The sequence below is a fragment of the Nematolebias whitei genome, chromosome 1, assembly GCF_014905685.2.
Source record: "Nematolebias whitei isolate Nwh7 chromosome 1, NemWhi1, whole genome shotgun sequence".
NCBI lineage: Eukaryota > Metazoa > Chordata > Actinopteri > Cyprinodontiformes > Rivulidae > Nematolebias > Nematolebias whitei.
Genome location: NC_056498.1, coordinates 52641724 through 52662496, shown reverse-complemented (window position 1 = coordinate 52662496; position 20773 = coordinate 52641724). Strand labels below are relative to the sequence as shown.

Genomic DNA, 20773 nt, shown 5'->3' with positions numbered 1-20773 from the left:
AAAAAGCCACATTTCTCTTGGATGTGCTTAATTTAATTCACAAATTTAAAGCATGTTTCTCACCAATTTTGTAGAAATTCAACTGTGGGGTTTTAAACACATTTCAATGTTGATGCACTTTCACACACAGCGTCACGTTGACATTAGAGTATGTGTGTTTATAGAGAAATGAAAAAAAAAAAAACTGTTTTATTTATGTTCAACACTACTCATCTAAAGGATGTTTCTCATGAAGCTTGAGGACAACAAGGTGTAGGGTTTTAAAGAAATTTCAGTTTTAATGCACCTTAACACGCAGCGTCTTACAGCGTCGCACACTTAGTGTAGCGCTAAGCTAGCCACGTGCAATACAGACGCACTAGCTAAGATGCTACAGACGTAGCGCTCCACTTCTCTCAAGCATCCTAACCCTCCCGGTCATCAACTGCCCGTACTAACAGAGCGCTAAGCTAGCGTGCAACACAGAGGTGTCTCCCCCTCCTCCCCCAGTGAGCGTCCTGCCAAGGCAGGAGACACAAAGGAGAAACAGCGCTGCTGCTGGAGAGTTGTAGCTAACCAGGAAAACCTGGAGTGGACTTTTAGTTGTTTGAGTATTCTCCTATTAATCAAGTGGAATGGATTAGTTCACAAAGAAATAGAAACAACGCCAAGTGAACTAATGTGTCATGGTAATTGTGGGGGGAGGGGGTCCAAATGACATTTTATTTTATTTTTTTTATGTGAGGGGGACATATACTTGATACAACGCCTATGGTGTCACTGAAGATGCTTAATGACCACAGAAAACCTCTGTCTGCAGACTGTTTTGCAGCTTTATGGCTAGTAAAACAAGTACAGTATCTATGCTTGTGTAATGAGTGCAGAAGGAATATTTTAACGAGAAGCTAACGGTCCGGGTACTGCTGCAGCTTCTCTACCCTCCAGCTGCACGGATGAGACATAAAAAAAAGAGCAGATTAGAGGAAAATGGTGGATCAACTTCATCAGTTAATTAAACTCTATTGCTGCTTGATGAGCAATTAATCAAGGCAGCATGCAGAGTGTCAGAAAGGGCTGAGCTCCCTGGGTGTGGTATGTGAGCACCATACAGCATGTTCCTGGGGGGGGGGCAGCCCTAAAATTGTACAGGGTGTAATGGGCTGAGCTTACGTAAGCAGCTATCAATCACTTCCTAACATAAGCCTGCACCCTTTTAGAGCTCTGGGATTAGGATCCTCTCTGTAAACTAACATAGCAACGTCTTGTCTATGTCAGTTGAAGTTCAGGAAATGCTATAATGTATTAGATTATATTTTAGAAAATAAAGCAAATGATTGCCCAACTGATATTACAGAGAAAATAATATATTAAGGTCAATATGTGCAGAGAAAATGAGCTGTAAATATGAAAAAAATGCATCTCCTATGCTTAAGGAGGCAGCTCTATTATCAAATCCACAAAATCTGTTAGTTTAGTGTTTTTTTTTTTGTTTGTTTTTTTATTAAGTACTGTCTTTCATCCACTTCTCCATATCTTTCAAGACTGTGCACAAGGCCTTTTTATGCTTTTTTATTCAAGTTGGCAGTTTGTGACTAAATGCAGTAAATTTATTAACAAGACCGCGGGGAACATTAAAAGTCAATTGAAGGAGGCTATTAAAAGCTGGATTTTAATTGGCTTGGCGCCTCGGCTAAAACTATTTTCTTCACTCCTCTTTTTTTTTTTTTTTTTTTTTTTTGGAGCAGTAGTCATAAAAAATGTTGAGAATTAATGTGTTTGGTATGCAGCAGTCCTTGAAAGAAAGGCTCCTTCTGTATTTGCAGAGGCTTTTTCCATGTCCATTTTTTATGCTATATTCAAGGCCTTTAACTTAAAAAATAATAAATAAAACGTGCGTGAAATTGAGCTTTGTAGTAGCGTCAGACGATATCAGATGCTCATGGTATCTGCTAATTTTGATTTTGCCCGTTCAGATTTAAAATCCTGACAAGAGCTTAGGTCAATGTTTCTATCTGTTGTTCAGCATAAGTTGGTTGGTGTTTGGGCCTGCGAGCAGTGAATAAATTGGGTTAGCACTGTAGCTTTAATGCATCAAATTATATAATCTTTTTAAATTACATTACAAAGCATACAATTGTCCTAGTTGTAGTAACGCAGTGTGACACATTACAAATGGTTTTAATTGCACCACAGCTTCTGGCTCTTCTGAACTCGCACTGCACTTTAAGGGGCACTGAGATCTGTGTGTGCATATGTACATGCGTTTAGCAGCAGCATCAATAAAGAGACGGTGTGTGCGCGTAGGAGAATTGGAGAGAGCGAGAGATGGTGATGCACCATAGCATTGGCTGTGCTGACTGGATAATATCATGCAAAGTGCTGTGTGCTATAGCAGAGCTGAGCCTCCAACCAGATGCTCCATTCACTGCAGCTCATAAGCAGAGAGAGCATGAGACTGTCCGAACATACGCATTCATCTTCACTGGATTAAGCAGGAGGATTGAGGGACTTCGATCATGCACTGTAAAAGGAGCTTATTAAATCTGACACTCATTATGTGAAGGAGACTCTGGCCAAGATGCCTTCAACATACCTTAAGGGTTTTTGTAGTATTTTTTCATGCTTCACAGTTAAAGCGGTGTGGTTTTATTTGGTGCGTGGCACTGCAAATTAAATATCTAGTCCCTCAAAGAGAGGTGTGCAACTTTTTTTTTTTCCAAAGGGCCACATTAAGATGTTTAAAGCAATCAAAGGGCCGCATAGAGAATTGGAAAATATTTTTTCTTTATGACAGATAATCTAGAAGACCTTTTTTCCTTATTCTAGCAGTTAGCTTTATAAAACAAGTCTTTCCATAAAACCCTTTAGGAATACTGTATAAGATATATTCTGTAAACTGGTTCTTGTGACAATATATGATGCATGTTAGCTTAACACGTTGTACATGTTAGCTTATATGACAAACGTATTAGCTTTAACGATTTTTATAGCTTACATAACAAACATATATGTGTGTGTTTCTAAGTCTTTAAGGTTCAGTCTAGTTCTGGAAATACAAGTCTTAAAAAATGTTGTTGTTTTTTTAAGTTTGCATAAGATGTTTAATTTAAATTTCCTTGGTCTCGTTGATAAATTGCTGCTTTTAAAAAAATCAAGATTTAAAAAGTTGTGTTTATCTAAACTAAGGATATTGGGGCCCTGATGGAAATTGTCCAAGGGCAACTTTTGGCCCTCGGGTCTTACGTTGCCCACAGCTGCTCTAAAACATAAAAACAACCATAACTATTCTAACAAGGTTAAGTCAGGTCCTCTGGACGGATTCTTCTTGTTGAAATGTTTTGGCTTTTATCCAAAAGACTTCTTCAGAATAATTATTTTTGATAAAAGACAAAATGTTCCAACAAAGAAGAATCCATCATGAGGACCTGACTTAACATTGTTAGATTTATCTACTATGTTTTTTCAGACTATAAGTCGCACTTAAAATCCTTTAATTTTCTCAAAAATCAACAGAGCCTTATAATCAGGTGCACCTTATGTATTAATTCTGGTTGTGCTTCCTGACCTCAAACCTATTTTATGTTGTTAATGTGAATGAGTTGACCAAAGTTTGACTTATCTGACTGTTTTGTTTCGCTTAATACGCCTTATAATCTGGTGCACCTTATGTATAAAAACAGACCCGTTCTTTGATATTGCGCCTTATAGTCCAAAAAACACAGTACTTGGATTATTGAGCATGCATCAGGAAATAATGTCTATTGAACCCAGAGGTAAAATGGTTATGTTTTATAGTCTTTTAGAGAAACAGATGGTTGCATCACACAAAGAACCTGGGCAAGTACACATATTTTTAGCTCAATTATTGACTTAAGTGCTGATATTTATACAAAAATAAATCAATATATGCACAACATGTGTGTTTAAGGGTCCACAAACATCCAGGAACTACAGCACATTCAATCACTCATAAACTGTGTTCATATGGCTGCCAAAACTATAATCCATACAGTAATCTACCTTATGGTGAACCCAGCATGTCTCTCGGTTTATCACAATCAGACACTTGGAGTAGCGTCGCATCGCATTGGCAAACCAAACTGTTGTGAAACAAACCAAATTGTGCTGAACGCTTCCCACACATAAGGTATGATGCTGTGCATGACAATTCATATGGCAACAAAGAAAACCCAATCGGACCACGTTTACAAATGAAACTGAAAATAAATTATACAGCTAATTTGTTCAAATCACTCAGACAGAACCAAAGCTAGAAGAAATGTTTAAACTAATGTTTAATTTAGCCCTAAAACATGATTAGTCCAATAGTTTACTCATGGTTTGGTGCAGTTTCTTTGCTCAGTGTAAAAATTAAGTAATTTCTAGGATTACTCCTAATTATTATTACTATTACTAAGAAATTTCAAACATTTCTACAGTGCTTCTATTTGATATTGTCTGGAGTTGTGTTGGCACATTTATGGACTAGTAGGAATCAAAGAAGAGTTTATGTAAATTGAAGCTTAGGAAACATATATATATATATATAAATCAACTTGATTTGCCTTTTTAAAATAAAATAAATGTGTAATACAGAGACTTTTTTGTGTCTTTAAAGCATCTCTCCGGGTTTCTTGTAGTCTGTGCTCAGTCAACTGGCAACACCATCCATCGTAAATTACACGATTGCTTACACTCGTTGTTTTTTCTTTTCTGCGCTCTTCTTTTTCCAGGAAAAAGGAAATATTGCTGTCGTGTTTAATGTCGGGACAGATGACATTAACATCGAGGAGACGTCAAAGTTTGTAAATGATGGAAAGTACCACATAGTGAAGTTTACAAGGAGTGGGGGTAATGCCACTCTGCAGGTGGATGACCTGCCAGTCATTGAGCGCTACCCCACAGGTGAGTCACCCACTTTGTCTGTAATCCCATCTGCTGCATCTTAAAGCCAATAAAAGGACCATGTTTCTGTTAAATCCCTGTCTGTTAGAATGTCTTAATCTGAACCTGGCATGTGCTTTAATTGCTTTTTTATCTTTCTGTTTTCAGCAACTGTTAAAATACCAGTGTTGTTAAGTTTTTCCAATTAATACTAAATGATTTAACCCTCAGGCTGCAAACTCCCATATACAAATCTCAAATATTTATAGTCAAAAGGTGCAACCAGCCTCTTTATCTACATGTCTGAATTATACCCTCTCTATGCAAACATACTCCCAACCCCAGTATACCAAATCAATAAACTGTTGACTGACAAATGGCCACTTTTTATTGTGGAAAGTAAATGTGTCCGGTTTCAATTATTTAACTGTCTGCCAATACAGTTGATTGATTGATTGAAGGTAATGGGGTAGACAAGCCCGCAATAACACAATCCAAGTAAATCTTGTCGCTTACACAGACTTAAGTAGCAGATGATCAGCTGCATTCCAGCGTCTAGTTTAAACATTAGACTGCGCTTTTGTATTAATCATTTTGACAGCATGCGTCACAATTACTCATACACACACACACAAAAAAAACAAGCTGTGTTCATTTTCTTAGTCATTAGTGTTACTAATAATTTCATTTGTGTAGCACTTTTTTTTTTTTTACAAACACCATTTACATGACAGTAGAAGACGAATGCAGCAATTACAGCCCAGTGCTATGGGTGTAAGGTAAATGGGGGAAATATCTAGTTCTGTATTTTATGTCTGGAGTAGTAGAAGTAGTTTTTTTTTTTTTTTTTTTTTTTTAACAATAGTTCATTTAACCTTTGGAAACACTTAAATGTTTCAGAGAAATGGGACATTTATGCCACTAAAGTTAAGAGAAATAAAAGTATGTGGTAGTTTGCAGGCAAAGGACAACAACTCAGCAACACTGGTATCTGTCTGCAGTGTTAAAATTAGTCATTTGAATTTAAATGCTGGTGCTTGTATTGTTGAAGTTATTAGCTTGTTTTTGATAAAAGGCTTTGACAAAAGCTATATGGTGTTAAGGAGACTGTTGAAAATACAACCAGTGAAATGAAGAAATGTTTCAGGAGAGCAAACAATGCAGCATCATATTTCTTAGATTAGAAGACTCCATAAAATGAGTGAGCAAACAAAGCTGAATAAAGTCGACCTGCCTCTCACCTTCTACTTAATGTTTAGTGAGCTTTTAAGTTCAAGTAAACTTTATTGTCATTACCATCTCATGTGGTACATGAGATGGAACAAAATTATCTACACAGGGTCCCAGTTACACCCAAAAATAGCAAAAATATAAAGTATAAAAATAAATGGTAAACAAGGATCTAATATACACTAAGATAAATGAAAAACAACCACCAAACGGTACGCTAAAATAACTAAGATATACAGTCAACACTAACCATGTGTTTAGCTATGACCATTGCATTCATCTAAACAGAATATGGGTTTATGACTGAGGCTCACCCCTCAATATTTGCCTCAAGAAAATTAAGACTTTTGGCATGATACAGTATATTGGATAGCGTGTGCTGCAGGGTTGCGCATTCATCTTATAGTTGTTACCAGAAACCAACAAACTTAAAAAATTAAATAAAAACAAACAAAAAAAAACTGCTAAAATGTTAATACAGTAGTTCCTCTATTATCACGGGGGTTACGTTCCAAACACCCCTGTGAAAGATGAAAAACTGTGAAGTAGGAATGCTATAGTTATTTTAGTATTTATATATTTTAAGGCCTCATAAACCCTTCCCACTCTTGCATTGTTCTAAACTCTTAAACCTATGTAATTTGAACATGTGTATATATACTGTACAGTACTGTAAAATTTTACTCACCAGCTCTGCAGAACAGCAGCTCGGTTTTGGCTCGATTCTGGTTCGACAGACCTACCCTGCAGCGACGAAGCCCACCGCCCCATCCACTTGTTGTGTGCGTGGATAACTGAGCTTCAAGAAGCTTCATGCTTATTTGCGACTTCCCTGCCAGTTCTGTGAGCTTAATAGATAGCGTATATTTGCGTTGCAAAACTTTCCCTCCATTTTGGCAGAAAGCAGCAGCCGGAAGCACTGTTGGCTTCTGGGTAGTGTAGTTCCTTTGACTGGTGTTACAGTATAGGTTTATTGAAAGAAAAGTGCAAAATGGCAGCCCCTGACCAAAGTATTTTTTTCGTTAACGTTTTATCTCATACTGTTCCAATCATGTGAGTAAATTTTAAGTAGACAATCCTTGAAAAACCGAGCGAGTCCTCGAAAGTTGAACCGCAAAGTAGCGAGGGACTACTGTAAATGAACTCCAATGAAGATATTTCAAGCTGGATCATTTGAAGTGGCATTTATGGAACAAATACAGATGGATAGAAGGTATGCCTCATTTTGTAGATAGCTCTTTCAGCTACCTCAGAACAGAGGAAAAGCGTTCGATTCTCAGCAGACTGACGTGCTAACGGCTTGTTTGAGTTCAGCCAGAACCAAAGTGCATTTCTGTACAACAACTCCAATCTGAAAATCAGTTTATGTGAACAATACTTTATTAATCTTTACATCACCATCATCATTAATACATTATAGAGTTATTTACAATTAAATGTATGGTTAATTGCAAACACAACCAGCATTACAGCAACCAGATGTTGTATTGTCAGTGCTGCAGATGGAGGCACTTGCACCAGGGATATTACAAACTTTCGGACAAAATACTAACTTAATATAAAACTGATGATGGTATAGATTTTGTTTTTTTAATTGATTGCATTTTTTTTTTTTTTTTGCAACAACCTCTGATTTTTTCCCATAAAATATGTGTAAAATAGAAATTGTTCATTTCCACAGATCTTAAGTTCAGAAAATTCCAACTATCCCTTCATTGTAATAATCCGGCTGAATAAAATTTGACAATGTTAGTTTAAGCAAAATCTAACTGACCATCTGTTTAAAAAAAAAAAAAAACTGCAATGGAATGTTATTGATTTGCAACTGTGCGACCATGATAAATATTTATTTGACTGTTGGTTTTTTTTTTACAGCATAACTCACCAGAATTCAACAATTTTGCACTCTGGTCAGTAAACCATAAAACAGAAAAGCTGGGTACCAGAATATAGACAAGTATTGCCAATTCCCAAGTTTTAACTGCTGCAAAAAATAAAATTGACCAACTGCATCGCCACCAATCACGCCTCAGTGACAACGCCAAGTCCAGCTAGCTTATTAAGCCCGTTGCGGACTAATTATATCTAATCACAATTACTGCGTGGTCCCTCCCCTCTCCCCCAGCGCACAAAGCCATTATTCTTTCAGCTCGCCTGCAGTTTGATTAGTATCCATGTATGCCTCTAACACACTCATAATAGCAGCCCTCAGCCATTCTTAGACCACTCACAGATCAACAGTGATTATAATAAAAGTAGACAGCAAAGATAAAAATGATGACCGGAGAGTAAGAAAGAGAAAGGAGGAGTTTACACCAGGGGGAGCGATCACTCTCAAAGCAAGGAAATAATTGCTTCACCAGACCCTCTATTGCTGCCCTAGTAATCTCATTAAAAAGTCTCGTAGTGCATGCTTATAGGCCATTAAAAGTCTTTAGTGCAATTATTAGAATCTAAACTGCGAGACACAGGCACATAAGAAGACTCCTGTTTGTTGTGGTGAGGTTTTTCTTGCATTATTCTTGTTCTGCTTTTAGTCTGTGCTGCTCATAATAGGGTTGTGTGGGGAAGAAAAAAAAGACTGTCCCCTGTCGTGAGTCTTGGCCATGGAAGTAATACCATCACAATGGTGCTGCTGGGCCCGCAGGGTACAGTGCAGCATCCTATCTGAGCATCCAATGAACACGCGTTGCACACAAAGATAATGGAGGAGTCCCTGGTCTTATTCTTTTACTATTATCAGAGCATGGTGCACTTACAGAGCGCCCTGTCTTTTACTGTGCTCAGCTCCCACATCCTTCTTTTTCTGTCCTTCTCCTTCTTATCTCTATCTGTCCACCCCTGCCCCCTTGTCAATCCCACCCACTGGTTTTAACCTTGTGGTTGGTTTCTGCCCTGTGGGATAGAAGAGGAACCGGGTTAGCATCAATGCTCCATCCTATCTTTTAATCCCCCCCCCCCCTTCTTTTCTTTAAACATGAGCCTATTCAGCCTATTGTCTTACAATCCTTCACAGAGCATGCTTGGAAAGGGTTCATTTGCTCCTGCGCCCAGACTAGCAAATGAGGGATGCAGAATAATAAATAAAAAATGATAGTAAGATTTGTGTTGGTTTCATATATTCTAATTGCCCTATCTCCATGAACCAAGTGAACATTTGCATATTTGTTCATTTAACATGGTGAGTGTCCTAAAGCTTGTAATGAGATAAAGTTCCCACCTTATCTGAACACTTTATTACCAAAAAAAAAAAGAAAAAAAGAAAGAAAACAAGGGAGTAAGGGCAAAGCAGGTCGGGTGGGACGGCTCAGCTGAATTGCTGTTGTCTGGCAGGGGAGATAAGCCAGACTGTCCTACACCAAACCAAATCACCACTTAACAGCAGTCACAGGCTCCGCTCGCAGGCACGATGAATGGGCTCGGGTCCTGCATCAAAGCCCAGGGGATTGCATTGTTTAACACCCGGGTGTCCCGCAGTGGGGATCAATACATAATCACACCTTGATTATATCCACACTTAATTAACCTCAGTGTAAGGATAGACTGCATGCTACTGGCTGCAGAGCCAAATAGATAAACTGCACTGTCTTTGAAAATGGAGCATATTTTTAAACAAAATTAGAGGATTTTAGCACTTGGGCAAGCTAAAATAGGAATAGAAGAATAGGAATGTATTTTGTTTAGATGATGTGGTCCAGTTGGCTTTATCATATCGTGATCTACAGCTTTCGCTGGAGCGGTTCGCAGCAGAGTGCGACACGGCCGGGATGAAGATCCTCCAAATCCGAGGCCATGGTCTGGAGCCGGAAAAGGGTAGAGTGCCCTCTCTGGGTCAGGGAGGAGGTCCTGCCCCAAGTGGAGGAGTTCAAGTATCTTGGGGTCTTATTCACGAATGAGGGAAAAATGGAACGTGAGATCAATAGGCGGATAGGTGCAGCATCTGCAGTGAAGCGGGCGCTGTACAGGTGTGTTGTGGTGAAGAGAGAGCTGAGTCAAAAGGCGAAGCTCTCAATTTACCGATCGATCTACGTTCCTACCCTCTATGGTCATGAGCTTTGGGTTGTGACTGAAAGAACAAAATCTTGGTTACAATCGACCAAAATGAGTTTTCTCCGCAGGGTGTCTGGGCTCTCCCGTAGAGATAGGGTGAGAAGCTCGATCATCCGGGAGGGACTCAGAGTAGAGGCGCTGCTTCTCCACGTCGAGAGGAGCCAGTTGAGGTGGCTCAGGCATATGTTTAGGATGCCTCCTGGATGCCGCCCTGGTGAGGTGTTTCGGACACGTCCCACCAGGAGGAGACCCAGAGGAAGACCCAGGACATGCTTGAGGGACTATGTTTCTCGGCTGGCCTGGGAACGTCTCGGGATCCACCCGGAGGAGCTGACCCAAGTGGCTGGGGAGAGGGAAGTCTGGGCCTCCCTACTTAGGCTGCTACCCCCGCGACCCGACCCTGGATAAGCGGAAGAAAATGGATGGATGGATGTTTGAATGTATTTATGTTTACTATTTAAATTCACCTAACACTACCAAAAGTGTCATTGGTTTTCTCAATAAAAAAAAAAAAACACCCTTGATTTTTAGATGTTTGAATTGTATCTTGTCGATACATGGTAATGTCAAAGTTCACGCTCAATAATCCAGGTAAAAAAATCAAAGTTAAGTCAGTTTCTTTTTGTTGAAACATTTCATCTTTCATCCAAAAGACTTCATCAATCCGAGGAGCCACCACAAACTCAGTCTTATAAATAGCACCTTCACATAGTGGGTCAACCATATTGATGGTGCAAAGATGGTTTCTGGAGGCCGCCCTCTCCCCAGTCAACTCGTCTGAGGCAGCCATGGCCTAAGTGGTTCAAAACATTAAAGTTCTTGCTCAATAATCCTGGTAAAAAAATCAAACAAAGTAAAGTCAGGTCCTCTGGATGTTTCCTTTGTGCTTATGATGATCGGCAGGGGAGAAGGCGGACTCCAGAAACCATCTTAGCACCACCAATCTGGTTGACCCACTATGTGAGTGTGCTATTTATAAGACTGAGTTTGTTGCAGCTCTTCGGACTGATGAAGTCTTGTGGATAAAAGACAAAATGTGTCAACAAAAATAAACTGTCTTAATATGGGTAATGTATTTATTTATTTATTTTTTATTACAAAAAACACAATCATGTGACAATCAAGAAATTAATCAAGTGTTTGGGTCAGAAATTTTGCATTGATAATACTGCAGAAAAAAAAAATACTCTCAATATCCCCATTCTCTTTTCAGCTCGTTTGCTAAAATTCATCCAAAATCCAATCCGAAAATGACCTTTCCTTCAATGAGGTGCTGCAGTAACAGGAAATGGAAAGGTGACATAACTAACGTTTAATGACTGCCAAATGGAGGTGACAGAAATTAACCGCACAAATGTTCCATTACAGCAGCAATCAGGGATTATTCATAATTTTATTGCACTGAAAATATTCGGAGGCACAGCTGTGTTTGGCTGTGTGAATGTTTACTCCATCAAATGTATTATTTACTCATGTCTGCATCCCACGTATTGAAAACTACTGTGCATGACCTCTTGAGGGACTCATTTAGCCTTCGTAGGAGAAATTAAGTTCTTCCAAAATGCTGAATAAAAAAATATATGAATCTTTCTTTTGGGAACATTCAGTTTATTTAATGTGAGATGATTGATGAGCGCAGTCTTTAAAGAGATGATGAATATGATATGTTTAAACTAGACAAACTCTTGCTTATAATTCTTGAAGGGAGTGTTGCATTTTTTTTCTGTTTCAAGACTTAAATATCCTCATATTATGACAAATCTCTGTTTGTATTATCTTGGGTTAAAATTAAACATTTTAGGAATTTACTGAATAAAAATGGAGACTGTATAGCTCCACAAAATACATACAGGATATTATCAGAAGCTCTTTTTTTTTTCAGTTTGAGGTTCATAGATGACCCCCAAGTCTTTTGTACATCTGGCTCAATACAACCAACAATACACTATTGTTTATTGCTGCATACTCAGTCTTTTGTTTAAATAGATTTCAAACAATACAGTCGTGATTATGGTCTAATTATAAGACATTTGTTTGTACAAAATCCCAAACAGTTACTTTAGAAACAGATGGGAGATTACTGGTTACAAAAGTGGAATTCTGAATCGTCAGTTCTCACTTTTTTTTTATATAAAAATAGGAGTTATTGCCACCATTAAATTAGGGATGTATGATATTGGATTTTTGGCCAATATCTGATATGCCGATATGTTAAAACTTATTTTGCCGATAACCGATACCAATACTGATTAGGAATGTGTGATATGGCATAAAATTCATATCACGATATGTATCGTGAAGGATGACGATAACGATATATATCGCAATATGTTTTTAGTATAAAACTCGCTAACAAAAAGCATAGGGTGTCTTTTTGCCATCATATGTTTTGAATTAAGAAAATTCCACTACTAGGTCCAGAGAGTTTTTAAATAATAAACAAATCAAGTATTAGGCTTCTTTCTTGTAGTGCAAAACAGTGCAAACGATATCAAATGTAGTTTTAGCCAAATGTTTTAAACAAAAAAACATGTTAACTCTTTACAGTTTCCAGTCTTACTTAAGAAATGAACAGCAACAGAGCAGCATTTTACACTGAAACACTTCACCCTCCAAACCTCTAGTGGGCGACTCCTTCCGCTTTAATGGAGAGCGGACACAAAATGAGTCTGTGGCTTTGGCCAGAGGGTCTCGCAGCAAAATCACACAACACAGCATTCTTTTCACAGATCAAAGAGCAGGTTTTTCTAAAGCTGACCAACGCATACTTTAACTTTCGACGGAAAAAACAAAACAAACTTTCGACGGAACACAGCGTGTTGCGCATGCGTCAGAATACGGCAACACTACAGCAAGCCGGCTGTAGTTAGCTTGCAGCTTCGCCACTTGGCTCTCGAAGAAAAGACTTTAACGCCACTTGCGCACAGTTTTCAGCTCAACAAAAGTAACGATTCAATCTGACAGCTCTGATTTTACACTTGGAACACCACTTATGCACAGTTTTCAATAAAAAAAAAGTAACAATTTAAACTGACAACTCTGATTTTACATCAGACACAGCATTACTGCGGTTAGCCGGTAGAAGACAGATCTCTATCGTAGGCTAAATTTCTATTGTTTCTACCGTGTACTGTTTATATCGCACATTCCTTATACTGATATATATTCTTTCCTAGACCTACTTACAAAGACTACATAGCTTTATTTGCTGTGGAATTAAAATACTACATTATTCTGCATGGTTTTTCTCAGTTTGGCCTGCCACCAAATGCAAATGCCAAAAATGGGGCTGAAAATGATGCAACACTTCATCTTGGATTATGTTTAATGTCTCATTTATTCATGACATTTACTCGAACACAATGATAACACTCGAACAGTGCAAATTTTCACAAATCTAAACTCAACGGCACGTGTTATGTCATAACCTTGTGCTGGCGCTGCAGGCATCCTTGTCACTGGGTTGTCAAACAAAAACAGCGCCTTTTATATCGTGAGCTATTTTGATGGAATGGCCGATATCTGATATTTAACTTTATCGCTAATGTCAGCCGATACCATGCCGATAAAATCACATATATTTAAAATCGTGCATCCCTACATTAAATATATACTGCAGATTTTTTAAAAGGTTTTAGTTCTGATCTAGAAGGTATTTTAAGCAGATTACATGAACCAAGTGTCTCAATTGCTTTAAGTGTTAGGAGCTGCCATAAGAAATTATTGTAGATGTTGGAATAATTTTACCAAAATGATTGAAAGCCTAAAGATGCAAACAGCCCCCCAAAAACCTTTGAAATTAAACATAACACCCCAAGACCTTTCATACAGTGGAGTGTAACACAAAGTGCATAACGGCAGATGAAACCAAAACAGCAACAATACAAAAACAACATGTAAGTTAATTTCAAACAGTGATAATTTGTTAAAAAGTGTGACGTTCGGCTGGTGAGGACAAGGCAGCAGGCAGGCAGGTATGAGCTAAAGGTTTTAATTATGAAAATGAAGAACAAGCAGGCAGGCAGCTAAAACATGACGACCACAACGATGACAAAAATCCCCTTTCATAAATCTAAAACAGTTAAGTCTGGTCCTCTGGACATTCAAAAAACAAAACAAACAAAAAGGTTTTTTGAATGTCCAGAGGTCCAGACTTAACTTTTTTAGATTTTTCTACCTGGATTATTGAGCATGCATCAGGACACCCATTTCATAACGACTCAGTAAAACCAAAAGGCTTACATATGGGATGGATGATTGATGAATGGGAACAGGTGGGTTGACAAGCAAACAGCAGGTAGAGCATACAGGAGACCTTAACAGTGACTGGAAAATTAAACTACAAAATCTGACTAAACTATTACCAGATTGTTTTGTTTTAGTTTAAAATGTGTGGCTTTAATACAAAACAGCAGTGCAGCAGCACTAACTGTTGGATAATTACGGTGGCCCTGAGGTGTCAATGAACAACATTTGAAAAAAAGAAATTATATAAAAATAAAATGCAAGAAAACAACTAAAACACAACATCCATCCATCCATTATCTTCCGTTTATTCCGAAGTCGGGTCACAGGAAAACACATGTGGAAAAAACAAAATTACATTGAAAAAAAAAAAAGTTTGAAAAAAAACAGAATTGCATTTGAGGAAAAAAAACTGAATTACATTTGAAAAAACAGAATTATATTAAGCCAAAACGAAAGTGGCCAAAGTGTAAGTGGCTGGAATTACATTTCAAAAGATGAAATTACATGAAATAACAAGTATGTATATATATATATATATATATATATATATATATATTCTCAATTAAAAACAACTGAACAAATGGTACATGGAACCCACATCCTTCACGTGAGTTCGTATATTGATACTGTACATTGTTCTGTTGTTCTTTTTTATCATGCTAATAATGTTAAAAAAAAAAAAATACTCCACTTACAGTTTGCCTTAATGTAATTAAGTTTTTTTTTTCAAATGTAATTCCGGCTACTTCCACTTTGGCTTAATATAATTTAGTTTTTTCAAGTATAATTCGGTTTTGTTTTGTTTTTTTTCAATATAATTATGTTTTTTCAAATGTTGTTGTGCTTTTGTTGTGTGTTTTCAAATGTAATTTCGTTTTTTTTTTCAAATTTTCTCCATTTACACCTCAGGGCCACAGTGGCCACGATGGCCCTGAGGTGTAAATGAACAGATAAGACTTATTTATTATATAAATATTTAATGAACAAATGGAAAGCAGTGCAGAGTGATAGAATCGCTTCAATATGAAAATCCCCATGAAGATATCTGTGCATATGCTGAAAGCATTGCTCTCTATTTAACTAAACTCATAAAATAAAATATACTGTATTATGGGCCTTCATGACCTTCTTGTAATGCAGATCATCTTTCTGCAAATGCGTTAAGGGGAAACGCGTTCTACTATATCGACCTCCCATTGTGCTTCGAGTTTTCACAATCCACTGCAGCGAGCTTTCAAACTTTAAACCTTTTTCTTTTCTGTTTAACTGATCGCCGACAGTAAATCAGGCTACTGCGATTTAAAAAAAAAAAAAAGAAGCTTTTTTAACCTTTAAGACATTTCATCAGACCAAATGTGCATTTCTTACAAGGTTATTTTCTTTAGATCATTTCTTTGTGATCTTTTCCTCTCGGAAGCCATTCTTCACCGACTCATTGTTAGCGAACGGATCTTTTATCTGCCTGAACTGAATTAATATAGTTGATGGGACAAACATTGTCAATCTGCCGGAAGAATAGAGCCGACTGAATTCAATCTCAGCAGACAATACCACGAGGAAAGCACCCAGAGGCACCACTTTTCTAAAGGTGTTTCTGTTTTGGAGAGGTTATTGGCCTCGACTAAAAGGTGATGCAGAGTTTGCTCTCATTAAAGCCAAAGTGTTGCTCCAAAGCTGGAGTAGTGTTTTTTTTTTTTCTGTAGCTGCTCTCCCGCCATTTATTTGGGTTATCTCTTTAATTAAACATGACTGATTTCATTTAGTCAGTCAAACTCACGACTTGTTAAGTTGTAGCTTTTGTCAAAGCTGTTTAATTAAAGGTTTTCGAGTGAATGTACTGATGACGACATTGTCCGACTTTTCTCCGATTAGGTGTTCTGAACATTCTGTGTAAATTGTTAAACTGTGAATAAATTATTATTTCTTGTCAATTAGGCCATTTTTAACTGGGGTTTTTGTAACTGTTAAAGTTAAATAATAAACCATTTATAAAATAAGACATTTAAATATGATATTTTTTTGTATAACTAGTTAAAAGATGATTTAAAAGACGGATAAAAGGGGATGAAAATATTGAGTAAATATGTTGTAATGGAAATGCTTAAATTTGTGAATTTTGGTTGTTTTGTTTTTAACGCAGCTTTATAAATCTAAATGAAATAGTTCTAAAGTGTACTTATTTTTAAATAATATAGGGCTTATTTGTTGACTAAAATAATATAAAAGAGTGAAGTGTTCAAATACTGTTTTCGTAATTATTGTTTTTTTTTTTTTTAATTCACTAAACTTTTTAAACTTAAAAAGCCTGTGCAGTTGTATAACGTCCGCTTTAAGTATGAACATTTAACCTTTGACCTTTCAGATTGTAACCAGTGAAATGTCTCTTTAAACTTTAAAGGCAACATTGATAACGAACGCCTGGCGCTTGCTAGACAGCGAATCCCATTCCGACTTGGTCGAGTAGTTGAAGATTGGCTACTCGACAAAGGTAAAATCACTGATTGAAATTTTAAATAAAATAAACTCATCATTAACCAAGTTGTAGCAGTCTTTTGTAAACAATAAACCTAAATAAGTAAATGTTTAGTATAACTTTAAAATAAAAAAAAAAGATTTGAGCAGTTAAATTCACATTGTAGTGTTTTTTTTTTCTTTTCATAATAATGTATTTACTGTTTAAATACATGTTTCCTTTATACTTACAGTTAAAGGGACTGTAAATAAGAATATAAATGTACTAACTGAGGTAAACAGTCATGCTAAAATGTTTATAAATTACTGTAGCATTTTGCTTTAAACATATGTGATAAATATAAAAGTTCTTGTTTAGCCATAGGTTATAAGTGTTATTTGAAACACTTATATGTACAGTGCAGTGCTTTACTTAAAGGTATTTGGTATAATCTGATTAAACTGCTAGCTGTGATAAATAGTGTGCAACATCAATTGGCAACAGATATTTGAGTCCCTTTAACAGATATTGTAACTATAGAGAGATTTAGATTAAAAAGAACAGTAATATAAATTATAAACTGAGTGCATGTTGTGTGTTTTAGAGTTCAATAACTAATTCATATTTTTTCTCAAAAAATGTGAATTTAGCCCTCCCATGTTTATGATTTGTTTATTTTCCTATGTGTTACAAAACTGGTGTCATGTATTTTTGCTTTTTTTTTTTTTTTTTCTTTTTTTTTTTTTTTTACTTATACGTTTATTTTAATCTCATCTGTTTTTTGTTTTTTTCGTTTGTTTGTTTGTTTGTTTGTTTTTTCACTTGGTTGCTTTGGCTAAAAAGGTTGAGTCCAAAAAAAAAAGATTAAAATTTTTGTTTATACTCATAAAAAGTCTCTCGTACAGTTTGCAGACATACTGTATTAGATAAATGTTTGTTTGTTTTGGGGGGTAGGGGCTTATTTAGAGAGTAATGGGAATTATGTTTCTGTAAATAAAGTTTGTAAATACATTTAAAAGAAAACAATTATGATAATCTAATAGTACACCATCTATTTTTATTTATTTTGATTAATAATTGTTTAGTTTTTAAGTAATTCCCTGCAAGCAGGCATTTTGTGTTAAATGTAATCAAACTTAAATGATTCCTGTAACTTGCCTTGATAAGGCAGCCACCAATCATTATCCACCTGATATGGGTTTCTTAACTTTATATCTTACAATTTCGTCAAGTTTAATGTGTCCCGAACCACAAAGTGTACCCCCACCAACATTAATTCAAAACGACAGGCTCGGCGCCGTGATGTGTGCTATTACTTTTATTGGCGTTTCAAATTACCATGGTAATGTAATTTGCAAACACGCCATTTTTATTAGTCATAGACTAGTTGCAAATCAAATATACAAGATGGCCACCTGAGCTAAAAAGAAAAAATAAATACTGTAAATCAGCCATTTTTTTAGGGACATTTTAAGCAGAAATTTGGTGATGCCCAATAAATAACGAATTTTAAAAAATAAAGGTGGCCACCAAAGCTACATTTAAATGGCTTTAACTCTGCTATTTTTACACACAGAGCTGAGATTTGGTGTGATTATAGTTGAGAACCGTCCCCATCACATACTGAATCCAAATCCAAAACCAAAGATGGCCGCCATAGCTTAAAAGAAAAAAAAAATGACTAAGTCATTGATAGTTTGCTGTTTAGAGCTGAAACATGGTGGTAGCTGAGAGCTGTCATATCAAAATTTAAAAATGGCTGCCACGTGGCAGTCCTCGTCGAAGTTTCTCCACCAGGAACGTTCCAGTCTTTTTTTGTTGTTGCTTGAGCAACTGTCCTTTTAGCAAAGCATTTTCCTTTTTTTTTTTTCCATTCATTTTTAATTTGTGCATTATTTTTTTTTTTTACGATCATCTCAATATTTTAACAATAAATTACAAGGGCTTGTGTCAACACCCCGTAATTTATTGACCTCTCTGGGCAAATGGTTATTTTTATTTATTTTCTGTTTGCTTAAAGTGGCCGAGTCCTCAGTTCATTTTCGTATGTATGCAACATTCTTTTTCCACAGGACGACAACTTACAATCTTCAACAGCCAAACCACCATACAGATTGGGGGCTGGGAACGAGATCGAAGTCGATCCTTTCAGGGCCAGCTTTCAGGCCTCTACTATAATGGCTTGAAGGTGTTCAACATGGCCGCTGAGGGTGACCCCAACATAAAGATCCAAGGCAGCGTGCGGCTTGTGGGAGAGTCGCCCTCGATCACGCCGCAGTCGAGTACCACAGCCAATCGCTCAGAGACGTCCACGTCCATCATGGAAATCACCACCACCACTGCATCCAACAGGAGAATCAAACAGACGACGCCGCGAGAGCCTCAGCAGGTAGGATCGTCTTTAAAGTCTTTGGATCTGTTTCCTTAATTGAGTCCACATGTTTTGATAATCTAGTTATACTGTATTTTTCAGACTATAAAGCGTACCGGATTATAAAGCGCATTAAGCGAAACAAAACAGTGAGAAGTCAAATTTTATTAAACTCTTTCACAATATCTCTCAACATTGTTCAATTGTACCACGTAAAATAGGTTTGAGGTCAGTAAGTGTATTAATACACAAGGCGCACTGGATTATAAGGCTCAGTGTCGATTTTTTTGAGAAAATTCAAGGATTTTAAGAGTGCCTTATAGTTGGAAATATACGGTACATTAATATGAGGAATATGTTTTATTTTCTCCTTAAACGTACTTAAACGAAAGCATGATCATGTGTACATTTCTGAGTATTCCTTCAGTTTACAGTAGAATATGGCAATATGAGGTCTACATGTCTGTGTTTGCGTATGTGCGTGATGCCATCCTAAAGACTCTGGATCGTCTATCTGTCCTGCATGAGAAGTGCAGCATCTACAGTGACACATTGCTTCTCAAGTCAGAAAGTGTGGACAAACAATGTCACGCAAAATATGAGTCTGATCCAATGAAGGAGTTGTTAAAATCATTGTTGCACTGTTTGGCAACAAAATATTACTTTTTTTGTTTTGTTTTCTGTTAAATACCATGGCATCCGGCTGCCTTGAAACGTATGTGCACATAAACATTAACGAAATGCTGTTTGAAATCATTTTTTGTAGATTGAATTTGGACAATATTTGATTCTGTCAGCCTGTACCCAAGCTGTTCTGGTAGAAACAGATCTATTGTGCAACAACCCATAAATCATAAAAATCCCTTTGTCTTTATTTATTAATTAGCTTATACTGAGTTAGGAAAACTAGATATTGAGAGCTTAGAATGATTTTTGCAATACAAATATGATCATAAAAGATGAAACATGTTTTCTTATTTCATATATTCCAATACACATTGGCAGGAAACGTATTTATGGATTTTTAAACATCATAGAGTAAAGTAGCCTTCATTACAAATATAGTTTAAAACAATTCTGGGTTAACATTATTTAGGATTAATCTTATTAGACGGGGGGAAATTGAACGTCACAAAGTGGAGGTGGATTGAACAATTCACTATACAGTAGTCCCTCGCTACTTTGTGGTTCGTTTATCGTGGACTCGCTCTATCGCGTTTTTTTTTTTTTTCAAAATAAGATTTGACATGACACAATTGGCCGATTGATGGACGAGCCACATGATCGGCATGGAATTTTTATTTAAAATAAATTATTTGAAAGTATTTAGCACCTCTGTGCAGCTCAAGCTGCAGGATAAACTTCCTGCTGCAGCTAATCAGCTGTTCTCCATGCAGAATGTGCGAAGTGGGCATGTGTATATGTATATATATATATATATGTGTATATATATATATATGTGTATATATATATATATATATGTGTATATATATATATATATATATATGTGTATATATATATATATGTGTATATGTATATATATATATATGTGTATATAT

At 36.6% G+C, this 20773-nt stretch overlaps 1 protein-coding gene across 4 annotated transcripts in view; it reads left to right on the top strand.

The window, feature by feature from the left end:
- LOC119411734 (neurexin-1a-beta) overlaps positions 1–20773 on the top strand; it is a 144759-nt gene that overhangs the window by 75365 nt on the left and 48621 nt on the right. For 2 of the 4 annotated variants that reach the window (XM_037678671.1, XM_037678663.1), the window contains exons 3-5: positions 4713–4884; positions 16790–16879; positions 18916–19232. In XM_037678671.1, the coding sequence (XP_037534599.1) occupies positions 4713–4884; positions 16790–16879; positions 18916–19232 (579 nt within the window). The remainder of the gene's footprint in view (positions 1–4712; positions 4885–16789; positions 16880–18915; positions 19233–20773) is intronic. The other 2 variants (XM_037678686.1, XM_037678677.1) reach the window with 1 other exon arrangement.